Consider the following 26278-nt stretch of genomic DNA (forward strand, 5'->3'; position numbering starts at 1 on the left):
AGAATGTGTTCCAAAGCAGCTGGAGCTACCACAGGCTCCGGACAGGCTTATTTTCACTTGGAGAACACAGAAAACACACCAAGGTGCTGCTGCAAGCAAAGTTACAGAGGTTTCCCAGAGTGTTGCTTTTCTCGAGAAAAGAGCGCTTTACAGCGCTTTCTGGCTGCTAGAGACATGCAGAAAGAGCAAGTGTGGCAGAATGTGTTCCAAAGCAGCTGGAGCTACCACGGGCTCCGGACAGGCTTATTTTCACTTGGAGAACACAGAAAACACACCAAGGTGCTGCTGCAAGCAAAGTTACAGAAGTCCCCCTGAGTGTTGCTTTTTTGGGGGAAAAGAGCGCTTTACAGTGCTTTCTGGCTGCTAGAGACATGCAGAAAGAGCAAGTTGTGGCAGAATGTGTTCCAAAGCAGCTGGAGCTACTTAAAAATGAAAACTACACGCTCAGGTCTGAACCCCTAAAGGGCATGCAATCACTCTCAATTTTTGTTGCATAAGGGCATGCAGATTGGAACAGTCACCTCTAGTGGCAGATGAATCCATTGTTTTCATTGTAATTGAATTCCAGTCCTTCACTTTATCAGCACAAAAAAAGAGAAAGGAAGTGTTTGCTACATTCTCAGCTTTAGTAAGATAAAAATTAAAAGAATCATCTGCAGATAATCCCTATCTCTTGCTAGCAATCCCATCTGGTATCCTGCTATAATTTCTGACCCATATATAAAGTCCAATTTGTAAGTGTCACAGCCAAGGATGAATGGCTTCAATGTGAAATATTTTTTTTAAAACTCAATTTCAATTGAACTAAGATTCTGCAATCACTGATGTGTTTATATGTGTCAGACTGCTGTCAGTCATTCCTTCCTCCAGATGACTATTGGAACCTCTTAGCCAAATTAGCTGCCTAACTTCTCACAGGGCCTCCAGTCTCAAAGCACTAAAAATGTCTACAAATTTCATTAAAAGAGCTGGGCACGTTTAAGAGATTCGGTAACTTACTGAGTTCAGTAAGTATGCCGCAGTATCTGCTTCACGCAAAACTCAACTACATTAGGCACAAAAATTGTCTGCGGATGTGGCATTACAGCCGAAAGCTCCAGCTAGGACCCACAGTATTCCAAACTGGAGTGTCCCACAATGGGATATTTAGCCATAAAAGCAAGGTTTCATAGTTACCACTAGGTCACAGAATAATATTCACAGCACCAGTTGAAGAAAGGAAGCAGGATGCAGCTTCAGCATGTTATTTTTCTCTCTTACCTGGCTGGTTGGAAGACTTCACTCCCACTGTATTTGTGCTCTTGCCCTGTCCCAGCAGGCAAGAAGATGTATTAGTTGTTCCTGTTGGACGGATGTTCTCTCCTGAAAACTTCTCAGATGTCCTGGTTACTGCAGTAACAGGAAGGTGGGGCATCTGTAAGGTGACTGCAGGGGCATGGGCTTCAGGGGAAGAAGGTTCTGACATCTGAAAACAGGTCAGTTCACGAGTGACTTTTGCCTGACCTGAATAAAAAACGGGAGAGAGGCAGAAAATTTGCTTGCAGATTTGTAACAAAGTTACAAGCCAATGTCCAGGCAACATTTTACAAATCATTGGACTTAATCCCCTGTGAAACATTGTACCATCTATGTAGCAGAAACAACCCTAGTGCAAGTGATCCTAGCAGCTATCAAACTTACTCTACGTGAATCTCAGCAGGAACAATGTCTATAGATCATTAATATACTAGCATTTGCATTCAGTGAGCTTCTCTTCCTCTGCGCAGCCCTCACTCCCAATCTCCTGCCCCTGTTAAGGAAGCAGCATTTTTGTTCTTTTCATGGTTTTTCGAAACACTGTATGACTCTCTAAACTGGAGATGGTTAAGTCCTTCCTCCGCTGACGGATGATGGAAGTGGAGGGGTGACTTGCAAGATGTTTTGGATGCAAGACTACAATGGCACCCAGCATAGCAGGCCTTATCACTCGTGTCTCAAGTTAATGCAGCAGTAATAGCCTCTAATTTATGAAACATTATAGCACATGCTTTACAGTAAAGCCAAAGTTTTAGCATTAAACTCGAAATTATGAAATAAAGTGTCGGCGCCACAGGACAATATCCATCCTGAAACTACAGCAAATTCTAACCCTTCCCAAATGTGAGATTTGCTCTATGACTGACAAGATCGTGTACTTTACAGGCAGTGATGCTTCATTTCATGCCCTGTTCCTACCTGATGATGAAGATCGATGCCCATTTTCAATGATGGAAGAACTAAACACTCTTCTAAACTCAGGTTTCTGGTGGTCATCCAGGTCTACGCTCTGTCAGAACAGACAACAGACACGGCAACTAAATTTCAAACGGCAACAAAAGTGAGAAGAGTATCCAGAAACACCTGCCAAGAACAGATCTTCCTCATGCAAGTGACCTCAAAATAAGAAAGGAACAATTACCTAACCCCAGGAGCCAAGGCTGCATACAAAACATTGGCAATGCATAACTTAAATCAATCTTCACACACTTGTCCTTAACAGACCCCAAGCACCTAGGAGGTGTTATCTTTTATTAGATAAAGGTATCACCATCCACTGTGATGGTGATAAACAGAAGACCTTGTGTAACAGTGGAGAAATTGATTGAGATTGCCTGGAATACTGCTCTGCATTTTTTTTTCTATTTGCTGCAGAAAGAAATTACACTGTGAAAACATATTGTACAAGCATTACAAAGTAATTCCAGTCCTAGCACATTACATATTATATTATAATCTGTAACTTCTGTAAGGATAACTTTTTTTTCCTGGGAAAAGCATAAATTTTCCTCATAATGTCTGTCAATATAATTCCAGAAAAATCAGCCAGGAATTTTTTCGTGGGTTTAGTGGGAAGTTGCCGTTTTGTTTTTTGGGTTTTGTTTGAGTTTTTTGGCTGGCTGGGCTGGGGGTTTTTGGGGGGTTGAAGCGGAACATTAAACCACGAGAAACTGCGCAATTTTTGGCTGCATAACTAAAGGAAGAAGAAAACTGCTTCACGGATGCATGATTACTGCAGTTAAGTTTCCAAGAAGCAGGAGCTACAATTAGTAGTGAGAAATTCTCCAACACGCAGTTCACAAAAAGTCTCATTGATTGTGTAGTTGCATCAACATGTTTTAAATTCTGGAAAAAACCCAACTATTTTGAAACTTTTGTATTTATCAAGAAAATGGTACTGTGTGAGAATACATTCAGTTATCACTAGCTGCCAGGATTGAGAGAATTACAACAAATACTAGTTATAGAAACCATGCAGAGTCAGGACTTCGAAGCTTTTATTGCTGCATTTAGCGCAATTGAGATCCCAGTCAACAATTATTGCCCATATTCACAACTGAAATGTAAAGCATAGCTAATGCAGCTCCCTAGAATCTACCCATGGTATACAGTTAGAACCGTTTAGCCATTCATGTCAGCCATTATGACCTGAATGTGAAGAATGCCTGTGCAGGCTGTAAACATCAATCTACTTTTATAAGCTGGGGAGGTGTGGGTGAGTAAAATCGTCAAACGACATAGTCATTGCAAAGGTCACGCAGCATTCTACACACTGCACTGGCTTTCCAATGCAATGACAAGTCCTGCATTACCTTATTTCATGCAAACCCGACCGCTATGGTTTGGCTAACGGTGCCAAAAGATAAACTGATACCAGGCTGGAGGATGGGGAAGAAGGCCCACGTGCTGACAGAACAGTGGGATCAGATTCTGATGTGCATTTAGTGGTGTCAGGCTGAAGTACTTTCAAAATCCACTTTGGAGATGCCAAGATTCTGACAAACCCATGTGTTTAGCAACACTTCTATCAGGGGTGGTCACATAGATTATAAATAGCAGAGTGATAACTACATATATCTGTACTTCATAATAAAAAGCACTCATTTGTACAACTCATGTGACAACAACACGAAGAACTGGTCAAGTTGAAGAAAAGAAAGTGAACACTAATATTTCAGATGCCTTATCCAAGCCTGCTTGCAGAACTAATCTCTGTGTAGCTCAGATCTCCATGTAATGGATGATAAGACTTTCCATAGTTGTAGGGCTGCTGGAATTCCTTCTTTGCTGCAAAGAAGTTATACTTTGGAGATCCATAACCGGAAGCTGCAATTATTGCAAGCCAGTGGCAAAAACTCAACACGTTCAGAAAAAGTAAGCGCCAGATCACAAGATTAGAAACAAAAGAAATATCACTTATTTCCTCGCTGAACCTCTAAGGTGCATGTCTGTTATGTCTTCAAGATTTTGTCCACAACAAGGTCAATTTCTAGAAGGATGACAGACACAAATGATACTACTCTCTCAAATGAGAGATTTCAGTCATTCAGTGTCTTTCATAAAACCACCAGCTACCACAAGGGTCACAATAAAAGTCTTCGGCTCTAGAAATGCTGTTTATCTAGGAGAAGTACATCCACAGAAAGGTTTGGGTCAGAAGGGATAGTAAAGATCACCCTGTTTCAACCCCTTGCCACGCACAGGGATTCCACGCATCAGATCGGGTTGCTCGGGAGCCCATTCTGGCCTCAAACACTGACAGGGATGGGTCATCCACAACTTCCCTGGGCAACCTGTGCTTCACCACCCTCTGAATGAACAGTTTCTTCCTAACAACCAATCTAACCCACCCTCTTTCAGTTTAAAACCATTGCCCCTCGTCCTGTTGCTATCTGCCTGTACAAAAACAAGTCCCTCACCCCCCTTTTTGTAAGCCCCCTAAAGTACTCAAAGGTCGCAATGAAGTCTCCCTGAAGCCTTCTCTTCTCCAGGCTGAACAACTCCAGCTCTCTAAGCTTATCTTTGCTGGAAATACGTAGGTCATTATGTACACCTGAGTCACGTCTTATGCAGTTACTCACAGGCTGACTAACTGCTGGGTGCCATTGGGTCACCAGGGAGCCAATGGGAAATACTCGTTTAGACCTTCATAGGTGGTCATAGCCAGCTATCTCTCTCTCTCTGCAGCTTTGACCACTGCAGGCAGACTCTCTGCAGCCGTCTGTCCAACAGACAGAAACTTCTCTGACGGTTTTAAAACAGAACACCCTTAAAGTACTTTTAGTCCTCCCTCTTAACAAAGGCATCACACTCAATCACAAAAACTACGGAAATATCATAACTTGCAAAGCTCCTGCCAAAATGTAAAATCAGATCAAGAACAACAAAAAAGATATCAAAACTCTTCTTTTGTAAGTGCTCAGTAGCTCAGGTATGGCTCCACGATCCAGATTTTCAAAACTAACTCTTCAAATATCTCCTATTTTCCACCTTTGTGGAAGCAGCTCTCAAGATTCTGGTCTAGTTAAGAGAGCTGAATTGAAGGCTGGTATCAAACCAACAGGAAGACTCACCTCCAAATCAGAACAGCTAATGGCCATTTAAAATTTCACCTAAACCAGCTTTTAGACCACTGTATAACAGCTTTCGAGGACATCATAGCAGAAACTACCCAGATTAAAATTAAATGGAGATTTGTGTCCTTACTTCTGAACTATGCTTGGAACTCCCTGGATTCATTTTTTCCCCCCCAGTTAAATTACCATGAAAAAATCTAGCAATATTAGAAAATAATGCTTCAGATACCAAAGATGCTCAGAATCTCCAGTATCTAATTAATGCTGCATCAACCACACAGTAAAAAGGAATTCAACTGATAAATCTTTTCGGGAGCAAAAGAGCTCGTCTTGGTTTGCTGCTATTTCCAGGTCAGTATTATTTGCTTCTCATATCTCACACTTACGTAGAAGTATTTACTAAGATAAAAGTATCATCAGTTTTACCATAGATATTCGTGTTTCTGAAAACATACACAGTGCCATTTATGTTATTCCATTTGAAATGTTTTGGTCATATAACCAGAAACTGGAATCAACTGAAGGAACAGTGTTCATTACAGAGAACGCAGGTGACTGGCACAGCAACCAAAGCTCGCTCTTTTGCCATTTGTGTGCAGCCACATCAGAACCTGACCCACAAATTCATGTTTTCACTGCACAAATTTGGTGTGTATAGCTGTAGCGGCACCTCCCATAGTTCTCAGTACTGAAATTCCCTTTTGGTCAGCTCTGCTAACTTGGGAACTTCTCCAACCTAAATTGTTGGGAGGGCACTGAATAACGATCAGCACCTAATTGATCTTCCCTGAACCCTCAAAGCAAAGCAGGAGGGTACTCACACAAACAAAAGCTCATACTGAGCTTTAACATGGACACGGATACCTAAAGCTGGACATTACCGTAACATTGACGCGAGATTCTCCATACTGGGAAGTATACTAGACCGTGAAATGGAACGGGGAACAACAATCCCTTGTCCCTTCCGTATCACCCAGCTTACACCTATTCCTTGCAATATAAGCAAGCGTGGATAGCTCCGCAGAACAGAAAGGAAGCAGTCTATAAATTGTATGGATGGTGTTTACCTTTTTCACATGGGGGGAAAAGTGGCAGTTTCTACAATGTATCAAACGGCAGCTTTACCTTTTACCCAGAGGTAGGAAGCCCAATGTCCGCATTCACGGGTCAGTAGGAATGAAGAGGGCAGGAATGCAATACAGACTCTCTGCTCATTCCCAATTCTAGTGAATTTAATTTCCAAGCTTTTACTTTTTAACTCCAAGTCTGCATAGACCGCAGACCAGTTTTTTAAGCTTCAACAGTCTTAAACCCCCCTCAAGACATGCTTAACCAAGAGGACCTAAACAAGCTGTCTAAACAAGCTGTCATCTGTGAAAGCCAAGTCTCTGGTACCCCGGTTTTATGTGCCCAAATCACAGCGTACTGTCCGGTAGTACTCTCCTGGCATCAAGGTTTGCACAGGAACTCTCAACTCTTCTCGCAGAGACAGACACTGAAAAAGGATTACATAAAACATCTCAGTACCAGATGAGCTTTCCACTAAGTGGTGTTTCTATGCGCCACGCGTTACAACGTTCTGTTACACTGCAGGAAGTTTTATCACTGGGAGGAATGACTGACTACGTCTGTGCGAGTTTAGCTACCACTGACCCCGCGCCGCAGAAGAGGAACTCCGTGTCCTTAAACGTTACCCCGTGCCAACGCAGTCTGGCAACAGTCGTGAAGTATCCTCTTATGCATGCCCTTGGCCCTCCCTCCTGCCGTCTCCCAGGCCGCTTACTTGGCTCCGGCCAGCGACCGCTAGCTTGGCACGACTGGAGAATGTGTCGTCGGCCGAACCTTGCCCCGGCGAGCCGGGCCCCACGGCCGCCTCGTTCACCCAGTCCTGCGGCAGCCCCGCCGACCGGCCCAGGGCCTCCACCTGCCGAGACAGGCGCTCCAGCTGTACCCGCAGGCGCAGGTTCTCCTGCTGCAGCTCAGAGACAGCGTGTGCCAGGGGGCTGGTGAGGCGCAGCACCTCCTCCACCTGCCGGCCTACCCCCTGCTTGAACAGCTGGATGTCCACATGGATGTCCCGGACGGCGCCCCGCAGCATGTCCTCATAGCGTCCCAGGCCGTCACAGACGGTCTGAGCCTCCCGGCTGTTCAGATCCTCGATCTCGCCGGCCATGGTGTCCACGGGCCGCAGGCTACGCGGGCAAGGACGGAGGGGCTCGGGAGCGGCCAGCGGCGGAAGCCTGATTGTCTCCCCGCTCGCCGCCGCCTGTCCTTCTCTTCGAGAGCTCCCTGTGCCTCCTGGCGGCCCTGACCCGGCCCCCGGCGCCGCCGGGCACGGCCCGCTCTCCTGGGGCGCAGGAGGCACAGAAGCGGCGCGAGTGGCGCGGCTGCAAGGTCCGCCCCGCTCCGTGTTCACTCCTTCAGAGGGGGAGATGGAATTTGGGGAGGCAATGGTGGAACAAGCCGGGAGAAGGGGCGGGGCCACGGGCTCGTTCACAGCTGCCCAGGGACTTTAGGGCCCGAGAGGGCCGGGCGCTGCGGGCTGCGGGTGGGGCCGCGGGAGCGAGACGGCACGAAGCGGGCGCCAGCGCCGGGCTGGGTGAAGGAAGAAGTGGGAGATGTGGGTCGGAAAGGAATAGGAGAGAGACAGAACGAGGGGAGGAGCGGTTAGTACCAGAGCCTTCCCAAGTTGCTTGGTCGATGACCATGTGAAAGTATGCACAGGCTGTCTCTTTCGCGGGAACTCGGGGGCAAAAGTAAAAGAGAAAGGTCTTTGAGGGCATAGAGACAGAAATGCACGCACATACACCCTTAGACAAACCGCCAAGTTGCTGCCCATGAAAGCGCAGAAACTCATAACCGGCATGTTCACACTTAAACGTTTCCCATACTAGGCTGCAATTCGATGGGCATTAGTATTGAGCTGCCAAGTCGTCTGGCAGATCCAATCTGTGTGCATGCGGGAAGAGACACATTTCTGCCAAACTAGCCAGAGCCACAATGCAGAATGCTTTCAAGCATATTCTTTACTGCAGCACAAGACAAAAAAAAAGCCTCACAGAAAAAAGGAATCTGAGAAATACTTTAAAGACATTTGTGTCATCAAGTAGCCTATATCTGTCAGCCCTCTATGTCAAATAGCTACAACTTCTTTGGTAAAATTAAACAGTTGGCAATAGTAGTTCTCTTGCAGCAGCAAGTAGCTAAGCCTATAAACCTGGAATATGCAGGGAAAGTTGTAGTTCTGCCCTAGTCAGTATGGGTAAAACCCTAAAGCAATAATAACATAATTCAATTACCATTAGCTCACAGGCAATTTCTTAGCATATACAACCTTATCTAAAAATACATATATGTGTGTGTGTTTATTGATCTTGGCAGCTCATAGTCCTAATAGTGTAATTCTTTGGAAAATACTCTTCCTGGATGGTAAATATTTCCATTTTTACAATATTTTCAATTACTAAAGAAAACTTACACTTCATCACAGAATAACTATCTAGTAGAAAATTCAGCTTTCTGATAAAAGGTGTTTTGAAAAAAAGTTTCCAACCTATTCTCAGTTAGGTCTAGCAGAGCCAAGCAAATCAAATTTTGTTGCTTCTTATAGCTGACAGGCAACTTTTCTGTGTCTTTTTACTCATAGCAGGAATTATCGTAACATTGACATCACGGTGGCAGAAGGCAACAGAGTGTGCACAAGGCACGTGTCCGCAGATGTACGTGCAATCGCATACATCCAAAGGCAGCAATAGGAGAAGCCATTCCCTGATTTGTGCAAGGTATTCAGCTCCTTTGGCCCTGCTCGCTCACCACAAGAAGGACTAACGATCTCCGTTATACCTAAGGATGCCAAGCCCTGTAAAGGGTAACATTTAAGAGACAACAGCCGCTGCCATGGCTGCAAACTTTGTTTTCTCAATACTGATCTCGGGTATCTGAGACCTGGTCATCCTCTCCTTAGCAATCACTATCCGATCGTGTGTCTGACAGCGTTCCACAGGCTGTTCCAATTCTTTCCAGATCAGAGTTCTAGCTTTTCATGGCATAAAGCAACCCGATACTCTGGGATAGCTCCAGCTTACACAAAACTGCCAGCCAAGGGGAAGGCCTCAGCAGTAGGACTTTTTTTGTCAGCACCTGTCTCAAAGCTCTCTACTGCAGAAGAAGTGGAAAAAAATCTACAGTCACTTCGCCCAGACCAGTTCCTTATTCACACCTCCTCCTTAGCACTTGCTTCACCAAGCACAGCATCTTACAATGTGGTTTATTATTTTGCACAGCACTCAGCTTACCCCATCTGGAAAGAGGTGATACCACTTGAAATTCTGAGACCGGGGCAGAGGGGGGCAAAAAGGAGAAGCAACTGCAAAACTTATGGGGATCTGGTGCGCTGTGAGAGTGATTCACAGGCTAAGTATCTCTTGAGCAAATCTATTATTAGGAGGATCAAAACCTACTATTGTATTAATTCACTTTTGGGTTTTGCATTTGAAAGGAGTAGGATTGCCCAACACTATGCTATGGGAAGGCAACAGCACCCCGGCATTGTCCAGCTGGGATATTGCTGCATGTTTTCATGGCTGGGTTGTTTACCCTGTGGAGTTGCCAAAAGACGTACAAAACTCCCGCCAAAGCGTCCCCACACCAGCTAACTACAGTTCTCATTCTAAGAAACAACATTACCAAGCATCTGGAGACATTCGGGAATGCCAAAAGAGCAGTAGCAGGACGTTTTTCTCATTCCTCCAGTGTAATCTTCTGCTAGGTACCCCACTATTTCACTTTGCATTGTGTTACAGAGTTCATCAGGGCTATTTGACATTTATCGGGCCAGGGCTAGGTGATGGCTTTCCTGTCATGATAATGATCGTTGATGATCTCCTCAAGCACCCTTCCTAAATACTCCAACACATTCCTGTGTACCACGTAAGACTCCCACAGCTTGATAGAGGCCTGACCGGTATGTCTGTCTTTTCCTGACTGGGATTCACTTTTTCCTGAATGGTCTGTTTTTCCAACTTGTTATTCTTCCCACTTGCTACAATCTGTCCCACTCTCTTGTTCTATAGCAAACTAATTCCATTATGCCTCCTTTTAGGAGGGAGATCCCAAGCGCTAAAACATGTTTACAGTCTGTCACAAACCCATATAAAATTGATACTGTGCCAAACAGAGAGCAGCCAGCTTCCTTCCTTCAACAGGAGACCTGTAGCCCTTGGCTTCTGCTGTGGCATTTTGGCCCACGTAACACAGGTAACGTTCATCGTATGGCTGACCGGACATAGCAATTGACAATACAGTCAGACATTTGCCAAGGGCAGCCACGTAATGATCCCGGTACAGCTTCTAAAGGGTTGGGAAAAACTTCTACTGCAGATAGAACCCTGACTTTGCATTAAGCTTAACAGAAGGAATGATCTGAAGCTCCTAATTGAGGTAAATATGCACATGCTGGTAATTTAAAAGGTAACAGGGCAAATTTCAATCTCAGCTATAATATTATTATTAATGTGAAATTATTCTTTCAATTCATGCAGTTACTTGATATTTACTGTTATCGCCCTAAAATCAGAATGCAGGCCTTGGTCTTAATTTTGAAGAGTGCCCATACCAAGTACCGGATTTTTTTTTCCTCCCTTGTGTGCCAGAAAATAAACAACAAAGGAAGGTGATCTATATGTAGGCTTACAAGAACATTCACAAAAAGAGGCAGAGGAAAACACTTGTGTTTTGCTTCATCAAAAATATTTTATCCCAACTGTTATTCATTATCAGAGCAATGAACACAGATGTGGAGAGCAGCAGTGGGCTCAACGGTTTGGCTTCAACTCTTTTAATATAGAGCCAAGCTCATAATCAATTTCTTTGATGCATATACTTCTTATTGCAAGCGGAAGGGGCATCACTAAGTTCCTTAAGAAAGCAAAGACTTTTTTCCTGTCTTTATAGACAGGACAGAAACAGAGGCATTTCCTGAGTGCTGTAACTCACTAGTCTACAGCACCAGTGGTTAAACTGCTGAGTAAGAACTCCGCTTCGTACAGTTCTCATCTGGCTTTCTAGCGCCAGGCCTAAGCTTTGCCTCTCCGCTGCTTCCCTGAGTGTCCCGACAGCCGAGGCAGTGCACCTAGCCAACTGCATCTCTCAGCACCTTAAGCTATGTCCGTAAGCAAAGAAATATTTAGGACTTCCCTGACAGATTGAAGCCAATACAACTTCCTCATACTTCAACCCTAAAATGAGAGAAAATATGGGGACCTTTCATAAGCTTCTGGTTCAAAACTTTCCCATGAACATCAGCATCAAATCCCTCCAGAATCCTCCTGCCACCATTCCTCACAACAGGTTTAGAAAGGTGGCATTTCCTTCCATAATTTGCACAATTACGGCAGTTCCTTTACCCGTATATCCTGTACTGCTTGGTACAGGTTGGAAGCTTTGCTGCAAAATAACTTTGCAAGTAATAATCAGAAGCATTGAGATGCACGGCAGAACAGGAGGCATTTGACAAGTGTTATCCTGAAACCTGTGGAATATACAAAGCCTAGGTTCTCACCCTACTGTATTCCTAATGAGCTTCTTTACGGCATAGACCAGCACTGGGCTGCCCACACCAACAGTGGGCAGTTTGCGTCATGGGTAACAGCGGTATGCCTCTTTCTACATGGGAGCTTGCTTTCCCGTTGTGTTATTCCCATTGACAAATCAGAAGCTGTGTCAATGGGAATAACCGGTAGTATTTAGTACCGGTAGTCTGGACCTGAAGCATACCTTTCTTTAGAGTATATGCAGAGTAAACTAGGCCCTCATTTGAGAGATCATTGAAGATTTGCTAACATTCAGAAAGCTCACGGGCAGTTAGAGCCTAGCTCACACGGCCAAGGAACACGCAACTTTGTTCCGATTTGTTCCGAAGGTTTTTAGCAGTCAACAGAAATAGCGCTCGGTAAAGGTCAGCAACTCATCTTTCTAGACCTAATAACAATAACGGGGCCAGCAAGGTTGTTCTGTGATGACACCCGTGGTGATTTATGACCTACAAGGGGCTGTCTTACACCAGGGGCACACAAAATGCGGTAATGCTGGTTGCAGCTTGGAGGGGTTAACAAAACCTGCGGCCGAGGGTAGCAAAGGCTTTTCTGCCTTCGCTAGCTAATGTTTCCGTGTGGCTTTTAATAGGTTCCTTCTCTCACAGAGAACTGAGAGCCATTGAAGCCAACGAGTTTAGCGAGAAAGTTGTGAAAAGACCAGGAAGCTCAGCTTTCGATTATGACTTGCAAGTACACTTTTATGGCCTACAGGCAGTTCTGTTTTCATGTGTATTTTGTTGGCAGAAAGGAGAGAAGATGACAAAATTGGTAACTTATGGACTGAATAACTTGGTTGGGGGAAATACAGGGCAGAGTCGCATGCTGGAAGGACTGCCTTCTAATTTTGTGCCACAGATGGACAGATGGAAAATTACTCCTGACAGCTGAATGCAATGTGCATTCATTACATGCAGCTTCCCCTAGCAAGCATGACACTGTAGCATCAGGAGCGAAGACTGAGCTGAAGAATTACCTGCTATCAATCAAATTACAAAAGGGTGAGGGGCAAGAAAAAAGACAAAAAAAACCCTAACCAAACTCTCCTCTCATCTGTGCCAGGCAGGCCCATTAATGGGACTAGAATCTACGAGAGGCTGAAATAAAGTGAGCAAACTCATCCTCTGCACTTCATCAGCACAGCTGAAGAACTGATATGCAAAGAAACAGAACTAAAGGAAGAACAGGAGCACTGACGGCCAGGATGATAAAAGGATAAACTTGCCAGCTGTCACCAGCTGTCTTCCTACAACCCAAGTAGCTGTCAGTGAATCCTCTCTGGACATAGCACATGCTCCACAGATAGCCTTGTCAGTCACGGTGTGCTTCTAAGGGTAAGCTTAGTCTCTGACCATGTAACAAATCTTTTAAGAAAGGCAGTAACTGGCTCCAAATGAAAATTCCCTCCAGAGTGGAGACTGTAACTAAATGTGCAATGCAGAAAAGCCACTGTGTGAAGGACCCTTTGCTCACATGACAAACTCAAGGAGGCCTCTCTTGTAGAAATCTGGCAGTCAAGATAGATACACTAAAGATACGCTGAAAAGGCTCTTGGAAAAACTGGATTTAATGGCCCCATCAAGACTGTCCAGTACCAAAATAGGCCACTGACAGCTTTGGCTCAAGACTCTTGTTCAGACCTCAGTGCTTCTATAAGTCACAAGCCATTTGAACCTCTGCAGAAAGCTTGTTCCCCTCTCCTGTGGAACCACACTTCAGGTAGCACTTCCTCTGCCCACTCCTGAGGCTATCTAGCCTGCCTGAAAAGAGTAATGGCTGATCCCAGAATTACAGAAGGCAGAGACTGGAAAGGACCCTTTTTCTTCCAACCAGAAAGTCCAAAGCCATCAAAGAACCATTAAGTGAACACCTGAGCAATTACCTGAGCAGCACCTGGAGATGAGAGACCAGGCACTCCTGACTTCCAAGAGCTCCCAGAGCTGCCTTGCTACTCACCTTTAGCCTTGGACAGCAAGACAATCCTAGAGACAGAAATCCAGGTTCCTGCTGCTTCTGGAACGAGCCACCAAACAACTCCTGGCTGCTGGTGCCTGAACACAGCAGCAAAACCAGGATGCTCTTCCTTGGGCAACACTCCAGCCTCTAGAAAGCCAGGAACACAGGACAACCCTGCCTCTCCACTGGGGCATATAGATCCAGCTCCACTGCCATATGGACATTTGAGACAGGAATCCATAACCCTCTGTGAAATCAAATCACAGCCCCAGATGTTTTCCTGCTCGTGTCCTTAGCCCGTCACTTACCTTTCATAGGCTTCTGCCAAGTGCTTGCAAATGCTTTGCTTCTATCCAAAAAGATTAATACCACCTTATTTCAAGGTTTCAAGAAGTCACATCAAGTCATCTGGGTCACGTGTTCCACATCAGATTCTCCTGTAGAAAAAAAAAATATATTTTTCATTGCAGATCATTTCTTAAGCTCACAGGAACACCAGGATCTCACATATCCCCACAGAAATTCTCTCAATACCATTTGCTACTTCTCTCTCTACCAGGGCACCAACAAGTTCTGGGTCAGTTCTTGTTCCATGTTGGCCAGGGACCTTAAGAGATAAAAGAGGGCACTATTATTACTACTAATTACAGCCACAGGCTTTAAAATTTCCACAAATTACAAGCTTCTGGAAGCAGAAGCAGATACACCTCACCCTGCTGGAGCTGACTTGTCCATTCCCTGCTCTGCTCTCACAAACCCTTCAGCCTTGCTGCCAAACCCAGTGCTCATGTCCAGAGCACACATATCCAGAGCAGCCCCCAGTGCTTATTTTACATCCCCCCGAGCGTGGCCAAAGCCCCCCAAGTGCATAGGAACAACAAATCCTCACAGTGAACCAACAGCAGCACCAACAGGTTTAATCCATTCAGACAACAACTGATGCATTTCACTGCTGTGCACTGGCACTGCTCGGTGTGGGAGGGTCAACTGAGCTTCTGCACGTCCTGAAGGACAAAACATGAAAACAAAATTAATTCTTTCCACAAAACAAAAAGGCATAAAAATCATAAAAAAATATGCCCTAGAAATGCCCTCTTCATTTTGAAATTAGTGTCCTCGAACTTAAACAATCATTAAAAACAGAAAACACATGAGATGGACAAAAGCACCAGATAACGGACAAACCTTCAGGCTCACATCCTTCTGGAAAATGGTTTCTCCAAGTCTTTTCCCTCATTCCAAGCCCTTCTCCATCCTCAGGGATCACTGCACTCACCCCAAGGAGCTCACCAGGGAAAAGGAGCAAGTGGAGACTTGGTGGCTGCCCTGGGATCTCTCCTTGCACCACTCCAGGCAGTGACCAGTGACCGAGTGTTTTTCCGGTCCACAGTGGCAGGAGAATGGACACAGACACCAACAGGGAGAATGGCCTTATTTTACTATTAATGGGGAGGCAAAACAGAGGTAAAAGGACACATTTGGAAAAACAATGAGCTTATCACTCGCTTGGCTTTAACATTTCAGCAGGTCACAAATCACTGCAGGGACATTCAATCTCACGGGGAATACGATAAAATATGCTGCAGAGACAGGAACCTTGCACATGTTGATAGCAGCACATCAGCTACAGAGCATTCCAAACATTTGGAAGGAAAGGAACTGAAGTCTCTCAGCAGCAGCAAGTGCTGCTCGATCCCTTTAGGACAGAAGGTTACTCTAAGCCAGGACTAGAGAAAAACCCCACACATTCAAGGACCTTCCAGGGCTCCGTTCGTTTGCCCAAGCAATCCTGAGCTGTGGAGAGGTTGAGAAGCTGGCTGAGAAATGGGAAAGAAGATAAAGGACACAATAGCTTTCAGAAAAGACACAATGGCTCTCAGAACTAGAAGCTAGGACAAGGCCAGCATGAGGATGAGGGAGAGGAACTGAGATCATGAGAAAGAGGAGTTAAATGCTACAAGGTAATACAAACTGTTGCAATATGCTGATATAACATGAAGTAAACTACTGTATAGTCACTACCAATTAGGAGCTTAGCTTTTGCAATATGTATGAGTTAATTAAGCAAAGTATATAACTCAAGATTGTACTTAAATAAACTGAGTTCTGCTGATGACCATATGGTGTCGCGTTCTCCCTTCTCCAACAAATGGCGCCCGAACAGGGACCCAAACAGGAACCTGAATCTGAAGCTGCCTCTCGTCTCGACTAAAAGAAAAAGGGGGAGCACGTCTGCCTGCGCCTGGCGAAAGAAGAGCTTCCGCGAAAGAAGAGCTTCCGCGCCCTGGTGCACGTCTGCCACGGTTGGAGAAGTAGGGTTGGGGCCTGATGCAACCGGGTCGGCGTTAAACGAGGAAGGGATAACGCCCTCAGGAGCCATATAGGTGGTCCTGAGCCATACGTGCTGCCGAAGCCGGAGAGTTGCAACAGCGCGCGCTGACGACATAATGGACAGGCAAGCAGCATATGATTTATTTATAACAGGGTTAGAGAAACGGGGGGTTAAGGAGATAAGGAAAGACCTCCCGGGGTTGTTAGAATGGGGATATGCTAAAGGTTATTTTGTTAATCCACATTCGGTGCATGAACTCACTGAGTGGAAAAAGTTAGGTGATGAGTTATTTACTTTAGTTTTGGGGGAGGATAAAACAGCAAAAAAGTTAGCTAAGACATGGCAAATTGTTCAAAATACTTTGTTGCAACAAGAGGCTGAAAAGCGGGCTGCTAAAGAAGCCTTAAAGGCACAAACTAGGAATGAACAGTATACAGCTACTGAGGAGCCAAAAGCCCCAGCTGTAACAAAAGTGCTGATACCTTTGCCGGGAACATCGGGAGCCACAAATAGTTCGGTAGAACCCTCTGCGCCTCTGCCCGAAATATCTACACAGTCATCGCAGGTGTCTAGTGAGCCACAGGCGCCACAATTATCCCTTATCCCTAAGTCACAAAGTAGCCTGTGGGAGGAGACGGTAAGACAGCGCAAAGAGGCATGGAATGCAGTAGCAAAACATGGCTTTGAACAGGGAGATGAGGCGCAGATTGATGCAGGAAAGCTATGGGCTTTTCCAGTGGCTTATACGCAAGGTGTAGATGCACAAGGTAATCCGATTCAAGTAGGAGAATATACTCCGTTAGATTGGAAAATGCTGGTTCAATTGCGACAGACTGTTAGTCAATTTGGCTTTAAGAGTGAGCCTGCTCGACAGATGCTAGATTATCTTTTTAACACTCAGCTGTTAATTCCTACTGATTTGCGAAGTGTGGTAAAGCTGATACTCACACAGCATCAACAATTGGTTTTTAATGCACATTGGCAAGCACAGGTTAATGAATCTGTTGCAGTACAAAGAGGGGCAGGAGATCCGTTGCATGGGATAACAATAGATGAACTGATGGGATTGGGACCTTATCAGAGAACAGAAGCTCAGATGATTATGGGTCCGGATAAAATAAGAGAGGCTATGAGATTGGTGAGGGCAGCTTTGGATGCTGTAAAGGATAGTTCTGGGATACCTATGTATATGGGAATCAAACAAGGAAGAGATGAGTCTTTTGGAAATTTTGTGGATAAAGTTGCTTCTGCAATCCAGAGAGCAGGTGTTCCAGAATATATGTATGGAATATTGCTTAGGCAGTGTGTGTTGCAGAATAGTAATGATCATACGAAAAGAGTGTTAGCTACATTGGGTGCAAATTGGACTATTGAAGAGGCTATAGAAAGAATGTCACTACAGCCTGCAGGGTCACAGGTTTTTATAGTTGAGGCAATTAAGGAATTAGGAAAGGAAATTGGAAAAGGGTTACAAAAACAGTCAGAGTCAAATCAGGCTCAAGTCCTTGCAGCTCTTGCTCCTCTCCGTGCCTCAGCAGCAGCTCCTGTGGTTTCTACAAATCACAAGCCACCTTCCATACGATGTTACCGATGTGGAGTCAGTGGACATATACGAAGAAATTGCAGAGCAACTAAAGTTTGGTGTCAGTCCTGTCAGAGTGATAATCATAATTCCTCTGCATGCCGCCAACGATCGGGAAACTTCAGGCGGAGCGCGAACTCAGGCAGCCGCGCAAAGACACAAATTGCCGCCATAGCAACACCGCCCGTTCCCGCTCTACCGCCACCTCCTGCCTTCAGCCAGCCACAGCAGGGAGCCTGGGACTCGACTTGGCAGCAGCAATAAAGGTTACGTTAATGACTACGAGGCCCACTAAAATTCCAACAGGCGTGTTTGGACCTATACAAATACAAGGAATAAATTATGGGGGGCTGATTTTGGGGCGATCTTCAACAACACTTTTGGGACTGACTGTGCTAACAGGAGTTATTGATGCTGATTATACAGGTGAAATTCAAATAATGGCTTACACCCTATATCCTCCTCTTGCTATTGAAGCAGGTCAACGTATTGCTCAATTTATACCTTTGCCACAAATTACAACAGGATTAATGCCAAAACAAAAAGAGTTGCGAGGAGAAAGGGGATTTGGTTCATCAGGGGTAGCAATGCTCACACTGGATTTAAGCACTAGGCCAAAGACTAAAGTCACAATCACTTATGTCAAGAAGTCAGTAGACTTATGGGGACTTTTGGATACTGGAGCAGATACTAGTATTGTCTCCCCTGAGAATTGGCCCTCTGATTGGCCAATAAAACATACCACAGATACAGTCACAGGGGTCGGGGGGTTTACCTTAGCCAAGAAAACTCCCCTGGTCTCAGTAACAATTGATGGACAAACATTAGTTACAGTATTGACTGTGGTGCCTTTGCCCCCGACAGTACAATTGTTAATCGGAAGGGACATCTTGTCACAGCTTGGAGTTGTACTGTCAAACCAGCACCCTTTAGGGTAATTGCCATTGCTTGGACTTTCCCAATTCCACTCACCTGGACAAGTGATACCCCAGTGATGGTTAAGCAATGGCCTTTAAAAAGGGAAAGTTTAATCCATGCCCATCAATTAGTGGAGGAACAATATTGTCAGGGTCATCTCCAGCTGTCCACTAGTCCATGGAATACTCCCATTTTTGTTATTAAAAAGAAATCTGGAAAATATAGACTGTTACATGATTTACGTGCAGTGAATGCTCAAATGGAAGCTATGGGAGCCTTGCAACCAGGTTTACCTAATCCAGCTATGCTCCCACAAGACTGGTCTCTTTTGGTGGTGGATTTAAAAGATTGCTTTTTTACTATTCATTTGCACCCTCAGGACACCAAGCGATTTGCCTTTACTTTACCTGCAATTAATCGTGGGGAACCAGATAAACGTTTTGAATGGAAGGTTCTTCCACAGGGAATGCGGAACTCCCCCACACTTTGTCAATTATATGTTGATGCTGCGATACAGCCATTACGACAGCAGTGGCCTGAGGTAATTATTTATCACTATATGGATGATATTTTATTCTCGCAGCCCACTCCTTTTTCCCCACAACATGTACAGATGATCAGAGAGACTCTAGCTAGAGCTTCTCTGATAATTGCAGATGAAAAAATTCAACATACGGCCCCTTGGAAATATTTGGGTTGGTCAATTACAGAACAGGTTATTCGACCTCAGAAATTGCAACTGCATACTAAACTTTCTACCTTAACAGATGCACAGAAACTTTTAGGAGATTTACAGTGGTTGAAACCTGTGGTAGGCATACCTAACTCCTTGTTGGAGGTGTTGCGCCCATTGTTAAAAGGTACCGACCCTGCTACTCCTATCACTGTTACAAAGACACAACGTCAAGCGCTTCAGAGCATCATAGACTGTGTTCAAAAAGGGTTTGTCTCGCGTCGTATTCCGGACCAGCCAGTTGGACTTATTCTGTGGTCCACGTTGCATCATTTATTGGGAGCTTTAGTCCAATTGCAACCAAAAACTGGGGAACTGAGGGTTTTGGAGTGGCTCTCCCCACCATTGCAAACTCACCGAACAATTAGTACAAAAATAGAGCAAATGGCAAAACTTATTGAAAAAGGCCGCATGAGAGTAATTGAACTCTTGGGAGTAGAACCAGACAAAATATATCTCCCGATGAAACAGGAGACTTTAGACTGGTATTTACTTAACTCAGAACAATTGCAAGTAGCATTATTGGGGTCTGGAGCACAAATACTAACAGGTTCGGTTGCTCCCCGCCAATTGCAATGGTTAAAAGACTGGGACTGGATAGTCACACCATTGCGTTCAGACACTCCCATAGCAAATGGACTTACAGCCTTCACAGATGCAGGAAAGAAATCTCGAAAAGCAGCTGTGACGTGGAAAGATGGACTCAAATGGAGACATCAACTGATAGACGCTACTCCACAAGACAGTTTACAGACATTGGAACTGGTTTCTGTAATTTGGGCTTTAGGCAATTTGGAAGACCCATTAAATGTGGTAACAGACTCTCTTTATGTTGCAGGAGTTACTACAAGGATAGAAGATGCATCAATAAGGGAAGTTCAAAATCAGAGACTTTATATGTTGCTTTTACAATTGAGAAGGACAATAGCTCAGAGAAGTCAGCCATATTGTGTTATCCATATTAGGAGTCATAAGTGGGACAGTGGATTAGGAGAAGGCAATGCCAGGGCAGATAAACTGGTGATGCACAGCACAGAAAATCAATTATTGCAAGCAAGAATATCTCATGATAGAATGCATCAAAATGCTAAGGGGCTGGTTCGAGAGTTTAAAATCACAATACAAGATGCTAAAGCAATAGTGCGGGCATGCCCAACTTGCAGTTTTCACAATACAGGAGTGGGTTTAGGTTGTGGTGTAAACCCCCGAGGTTTAAAAAGTAATGCATTGTGGCAAATGGATGTAACTCACTTTGCAGAATTTGGAAGGCTCAAATATGTACATGTCACTATTGATACATATAGTAAATTTATTTGGGCAACTGCACAAGCTGGGGAAAAAGCAATACATGTGATTAGACATTTAACAAGCTGTTTTGCTGTAATGGGATTGCCCAAGGAAATCAAGACAGACAATGGACCTGCATATGTTAGCAGGAAAATAGGGCGATTTCTAGAAGAATGGGGAATTAAGCACATCACCGGTATTCCTCACTCTCCCACAGGACAAGCGATTGTAGAGCGTGCCAATGGTACATTGAAACAATACTTAGCAAAACACAAAGGGATAGCAGATCCACAAGAGAGACTTTCTAAGGTGCTTTATGTTTTAAATTACTTATGTGTGTTTGGCGAGGGCCAAGAACCACCTGCAATACAACATTTTGAAGCACCTGACAAGAAACAGAAACAATGTTCTGTGTGGGTCCATTACAAAGATCCAAAGACAGGTTTATGGTCTGGCCCTGCAGAAGTCATATATTGGGGAAAAGGTTATGTTTGTGTGCTTACTCCAGCAGGTACACTGTGGGTTCCAGCTAAGTGGATCAAACCAGCCCTAAATGTACAACCTGTGGAGAAGTCTATCTCTAGAGGATCAGAACAGGATTCAACAGAAGCTGACGCTTGTCTTGCGACCGTATTTGGACATCTTGGCGACGACAGATAAAGATGCGCAATCAGCCTTACTGAATCCTCCTCTGGACTGGTTAAGTTGGTTCCAAGCAGCAGCACAGCAATTTTGTTGTTGGAATCAACAGGCTTGTGCAGCATGCAATAATCATTTATGTAGTGCATGGATAGCTTTTAAATGTGGTTTATGTAATAGGCTATTTTGGGCTAATCAATTGCTTATTGTTGAATTGCTGTGTCGTAGGTGTCTATCGGAAGTCCTGAGACGAAGAGATTGGGCTAACGCTTTTGAAAGGGAATCTGGGATATCAATAGACCGCTGGCAAGAGGTTTATGATTCCCCTGAACAAATAATCTTAGCATGGATGAGATGGGAATTTAGGTTTTTGCTTTGGAAGCGACACATATTGACAAATTCTCATATTGTAAAAGCAAAATGTTGTAGTAAGGTACCACTGAAGGATGCAAGGTGGATTGGGCCTATCAGACAAGGCCAAGACCCGGAGCAAATATTACAAAATCAGATTGATAATTTGAGACGATTATCTATTGGGAAACATTATAAGAAAAAATGATGACACCTTTGGAGTTATTGGGAGTATTTGGTTATATCTGCATAGGTTATTGTTTTTATGTTCCTCCACAGCCAAAACAAAATGTATGGGTAACTTTGGCAAATCAAACAGGTCAGGATGCAATTTGTTTATCTTTAAGTTCTCCAGGTAATCCCTTCTCTACTTGTTTGGTGGGAGTGCCTTTGGAGGAATGGCCATGTCCCAATTTGCAGCCTTTGTCGTGCCCTTCGGGAATTGACACAACATCTACAAGTTAGCAATGGATGGGATATTTTCGATTGGCTAAAAAGCTTAGGATTGTCAGGATGGTTGCGTTCATTACTCATGTTTGGACTGTTGTGTTTAGCTGTGCTTATAATGCTAGTTGTTTGTATTCCATGTTTTTGTTCGTGTATACAACAAGTGATGAAACAGACAATGACTAAAATGTGGCATAACACACTGTTGGCACAAAAAGAAAATGGGAAAAATATGGAAGATTTGATTGAGGAGTGGTTAAAAGGAAAAGGCCACAGTCGAATAGATTTAATAGCGATGTAAGTTTAAGGTAAGCCTAAGAACAAGATGCTGAGACGGCAGCTGTTTGCAAATTCACCTCGGACAGACGAGTTCCAAGAGCTCAGAACTCGTCTCCTGTAATCTGCAGGACGGTGATCAGGAAACTTCCGAACTGAATTTGAGAACTCTTGCAATGTGAGTGGAACAGCCAGTTATGTGTTAACCACAAAAATGTAAAAGTTTGGCTTCCAACAGTGCCTATGATGATAATAGCTGATAACCAATGATGAGCTATGATTTTTGTTTATGATTTTAATTATCATTCTATATGTAGTCAGTCTTTAATGCTAGTAATTCTTAAAAGAAAAAGGGGGAATTGTGGAGAGGTTGAGAAGCTGGCTGAGAAATGGGAAAGAAGATAAAGGACACAATAGCTTTCAGAAAAGACACAATGGCTCTCAGAACTAGAAGCTAGGACAAGGCCAGCATGAGGATGAGGGAGAGGAACTGAGATCATGAGAAAGAGGAGTTAAATGCTACAAGGTAATACAAACTGTTGCAATATGCTGATATAACATGAAGTAAACTATTGTATAGTCACTACCAATTAGGAGCTTAGCTTTTGCAATATGTATGAGTTAATTAAGCAAAGTATATAACTCAAGATTGTACTTAAATAAACTGAGTTCTGCTGATGACCATATGGTGTCGCGTTCTCCCTTCTCCAACACTGAGCTAGATGGAAATGTGCATCTCCCTACTCAAAGCAGCAGAGAACCCCCAAGGAGAAGCTCAGCAGTGTCCCTCAGCACTGCTACCCAAGATCACCTACAGGGACTGAGGTCCAACACCAGGGACTCTGAGGCTTCCTCACCCTCCATAGCCACACAGCAGCTGGGAATCCCCTGTCACAGCCCAGCCCTGGAGAACTGGGAATTCCCACGAGTGTGTCCACCATCAGGCAAAGAGGCTCTGGCCATGCCGGGACAGGGCCCAGGTCACACAGTTGCGGGCAATGAACGGGCTCACGCAACTCCCACTGCAGGCACAGCTGGGCTCAGCCTCCTCCTGGATGTGCCCAAAGCCTGGCCAGGGCTTCAAGAGCCACGCAAGAGCTGCCTTTGGCACTGCATCTCCCAACGAGGCCACAGGACTGATCTCGGGGCCCTGTCCGGCCTCTGAACGCAGGAAGGTCAAGCCATGCTTCACTAATGAGCACTGACCTAGTCCAGAACACTAATGATCCTGGCTATTTCACTACTGAGGGGATGCAAACACAACATCTGGTTTAAACCTTTATCTCCAGGTCAACTTGAGCTCAGGGCCTGTTGTTCAGGCCTTGGCACTTCACAAGTTATGGCAAACTTGCAGATGCCCAATACCTTGAAAAGGAAAACTTAAACTAGCAGAAATAACTCACATTACTCAAAAGCTGCCTCCTCTTCTAATAAGTACCTCTTACAAATTCTATAGTAACTTCCACAGAAATTTTATTATTCAAGTTACTTTATGAATCAACCTCAAAAGACTGTTTCTTCCTGCCATGTTCTGTCCCAGTTAAAGCCTAATTAATACATTCAGCATCAGACCCCAGCGAGACCCATGCACTGCAAGAGATTAAAGGGAAAAAACCAAGGTAGGCAAAGTTCTGTACCTTCCCCAAACAACATACCCCAAAAGTACGTGTCTCCCTCTCACTTGCAAAAACACCAAGGCTCAGCATATTCATACTCCCAGCATATTCCCAGCCGCCCAGAGGAAAAGGTCGTGCAATTCTAAGGCAAATTCCGACCAAGGCACAGAACAACGGGCTCTCAACCCAACCCCAGCTGCACCTGTTACTACCCACCATATAACGTATACCTCAATACAGTCCCACACACCATACCCTGCAGGGAAATAAATGAGGATAGTCTTACCGCACTAAAACAGCCCAGGGACACCCCACAGACCGCCCAGAGAGCTCCACACCGAGCCATAAACCCAGAAGCCTCTTCCGGGACCCTTTTGAAGCCCCGCCCAGCCCGCGATTGGCGGGCTCGCTCAGGCATGGGCAGCGCTGATTGGACAGCGGGCCCCAAGAACCGCCCCGGCCCCGCCCCGCCCCGCCCTGAGGGCCCGGGAGCTCCGCCCCTCCCTCAGCGCCGACCCCGGTTCCCCCCGGCCCCGGTTCCCCGGCCCTGGCACTGGCCTCGATCCCCCCGGCCCCGGTTCCCCGGCCCCGCCCCGCCCGCGCTGAGGGCCCGGGGGCTCCGCTCTCCCTCGGTTCCCCCCGGCCCCGCTTTCCCCCGGCCCCGATTCCCCCGGTCCCGATCCCCTGCCCCGGCCTCCCCCCAGCCCCGGCAGAGATCCCGGCTCCGGTTCCCCCCGGCCCCACTCCCCCACAGGTGTGAGCCACTAGGATGAGGAGGGGACAGACCAGGCTGTAATGGACAGTGGGAGCTGTAATGGATAATGAGGGGCGGTTCTGGCCGGGGACGGTTTAAGAGGGGGAGCCTCAGCTCGGTTTGGTATCGGCCGTGGGGTGTGAGGAGCTCATCCTGAGGTCTTGGACGTGGTTCATGGAGTGAAGGTGGGAGCACGTGGATTTGGAGCATCACTTTGGGAGGTAATGAGGGATAAGCCTTTATACCGAGCATCAGCAGAAGGTAAGCCAGTGTGGGTTTATAGAGGGGGCTTTGTTTCCTTTTCAGCTTTATCTTAGTAATTCCTCCCTGGTGCTCCTAGAAAAAAAAAGGAGTTATGGAAATAAAAGAAGTTGAAATTGCGAAAAAAAAAAAATTCCTCTTCTGTAGTTTTCTATGTTTGAACTGGAGGAAACTCATTTTCACCTAGAATTTTAATGAGTTGTGTATGTTTATGTGTTCTTTATTCAGTATTGAGTTCTTTGGTAGTATGTAGCATTTTGTTTGACTTTTTTGGTGTTATTTATTGTGTGCAACTTGGTTTTTGAGTAAAGATGATGTTATAGTGGATTTTTTTGTATTTGAGGTAGAACTAATTTAAGTAGCTTTTTTTTGAGAGGCTTCTGGTGTGTATTATTGGGGTTTTGTGTATTATATGTAGGGATTCAGGTTGGACAGAGCTAGTTTTTTCTTTTTTGTGGTTTTAAGGTGGTTTTTAATGTTTTATTGTGTAGTGTTATTTATTTTGTAGATGCCACATGATGAGGGAAATATGGTGTATTTATTTCATGTTGGGTTTCATAGTTTGCATGTTGGCCAGAGTATTTTTGAACTGAGTTTTGTTGTTGAACTGCTTTTTAGGGAAAATGTGTTTTTCAAGGGTATGTTTTCAAAGGTTTACAGTGGTGTAATAGGCTGTGGTGTGAGGTATGGGGGAGGTTTTTTTAGTGGTGGCTTTTATCATGGCAAGTGTGTTATGTTTGTTTTAGCGGCCTAGACACAGTGTGATGTAGGTAATTTTATAGGATTTATTAAAATTTATAATTAGATTATTGTTTATTGTATTATAGGGGGTTGTTTTTTTAGCGTGCTTGACTATGGTACATGTTTTATAGTTATGGATAATTTAGGAGATATCGTTTGTACTCAAATGAATCTCTTGGTTTTGTGTGAATTTAGGTGGTTTGTTTGTTTTGATGGCTTTGAGATATTGTGAGTTTATTAGAGTAGAAATAATTTGTTTTGGTGCTGTTAATTTTTGATAGGTTAATGAATTTATATAGGTCAAAAGACATGGGTTTTCTGCTTCTTATTTGTTTAGAGACAGGTCTTTAAGTTGGGGGGGTTCTGAGTCTATATTTTGGAGGCTTTTTGAGGGGAATGGACATTGGGTTATTTTTATTATAT

General features: G+C 44.7%; 1 protein-coding gene and 1 long non-coding RNA gene across 3 annotated transcripts; both read right to left on the reverse strand.

Moving 5' to 3' along the window:
* Window positions 1–444: 444 nt before the first annotated feature.
* Window positions 445–7545, reverse strand: LOC310906228 (smoothelin-like protein 2; the record flags this gene model as incomplete). The annotated part of the gene is made up of 4 exons (XM_083855289.1): window positions 445–575; window positions 1261–1503; window positions 2215–2305; window positions 7156–7545. The coding sequence occupies 4 exons, from the start codon at window positions 7543–7545 to the stop codon at window positions 445–447; spliced, it is 855 nt and encodes a 284-aa protein (XP_083711415.1).
* Window positions 7546–14040: 6495 nt separating this feature from the next.
* Window positions 14041–24441, reverse strand: LOC310906037. 2 transcript variants are annotated; one of them, XR_014589330.1, is made up of 5 exons: window positions 24386–24441; window positions 15195–15357; window positions 14808–14922; window positions 14453–14525; window positions 14041–14355 (listed from the first exon to the last, which is right to left on the reverse strand). It is a non-coding gene; the product is annotated as an uncharacterized lncRNA (long non-coding RNA). The 2 variants fall into 2 exon arrangements; XR_014589331.1 differs by lacking the exon at window positions 24386–24441 and having other exon boundaries at window positions 14808–15196.
* Between the last annotated feature and the right edge of the window lie 1837 nt (window positions 24442–26278).

The sequence above is a fragment of the Zosterops lateralis genome (genome assembly GCF_965231275.1).
Source record: "Zosterops lateralis genome assembly, chromosome: 2".
Taxonomy (NCBI): Eukaryota; Metazoa; Chordata; class Aves; order Passeriformes; family Zosteropidae; genus Zosterops; species Zosterops lateralis.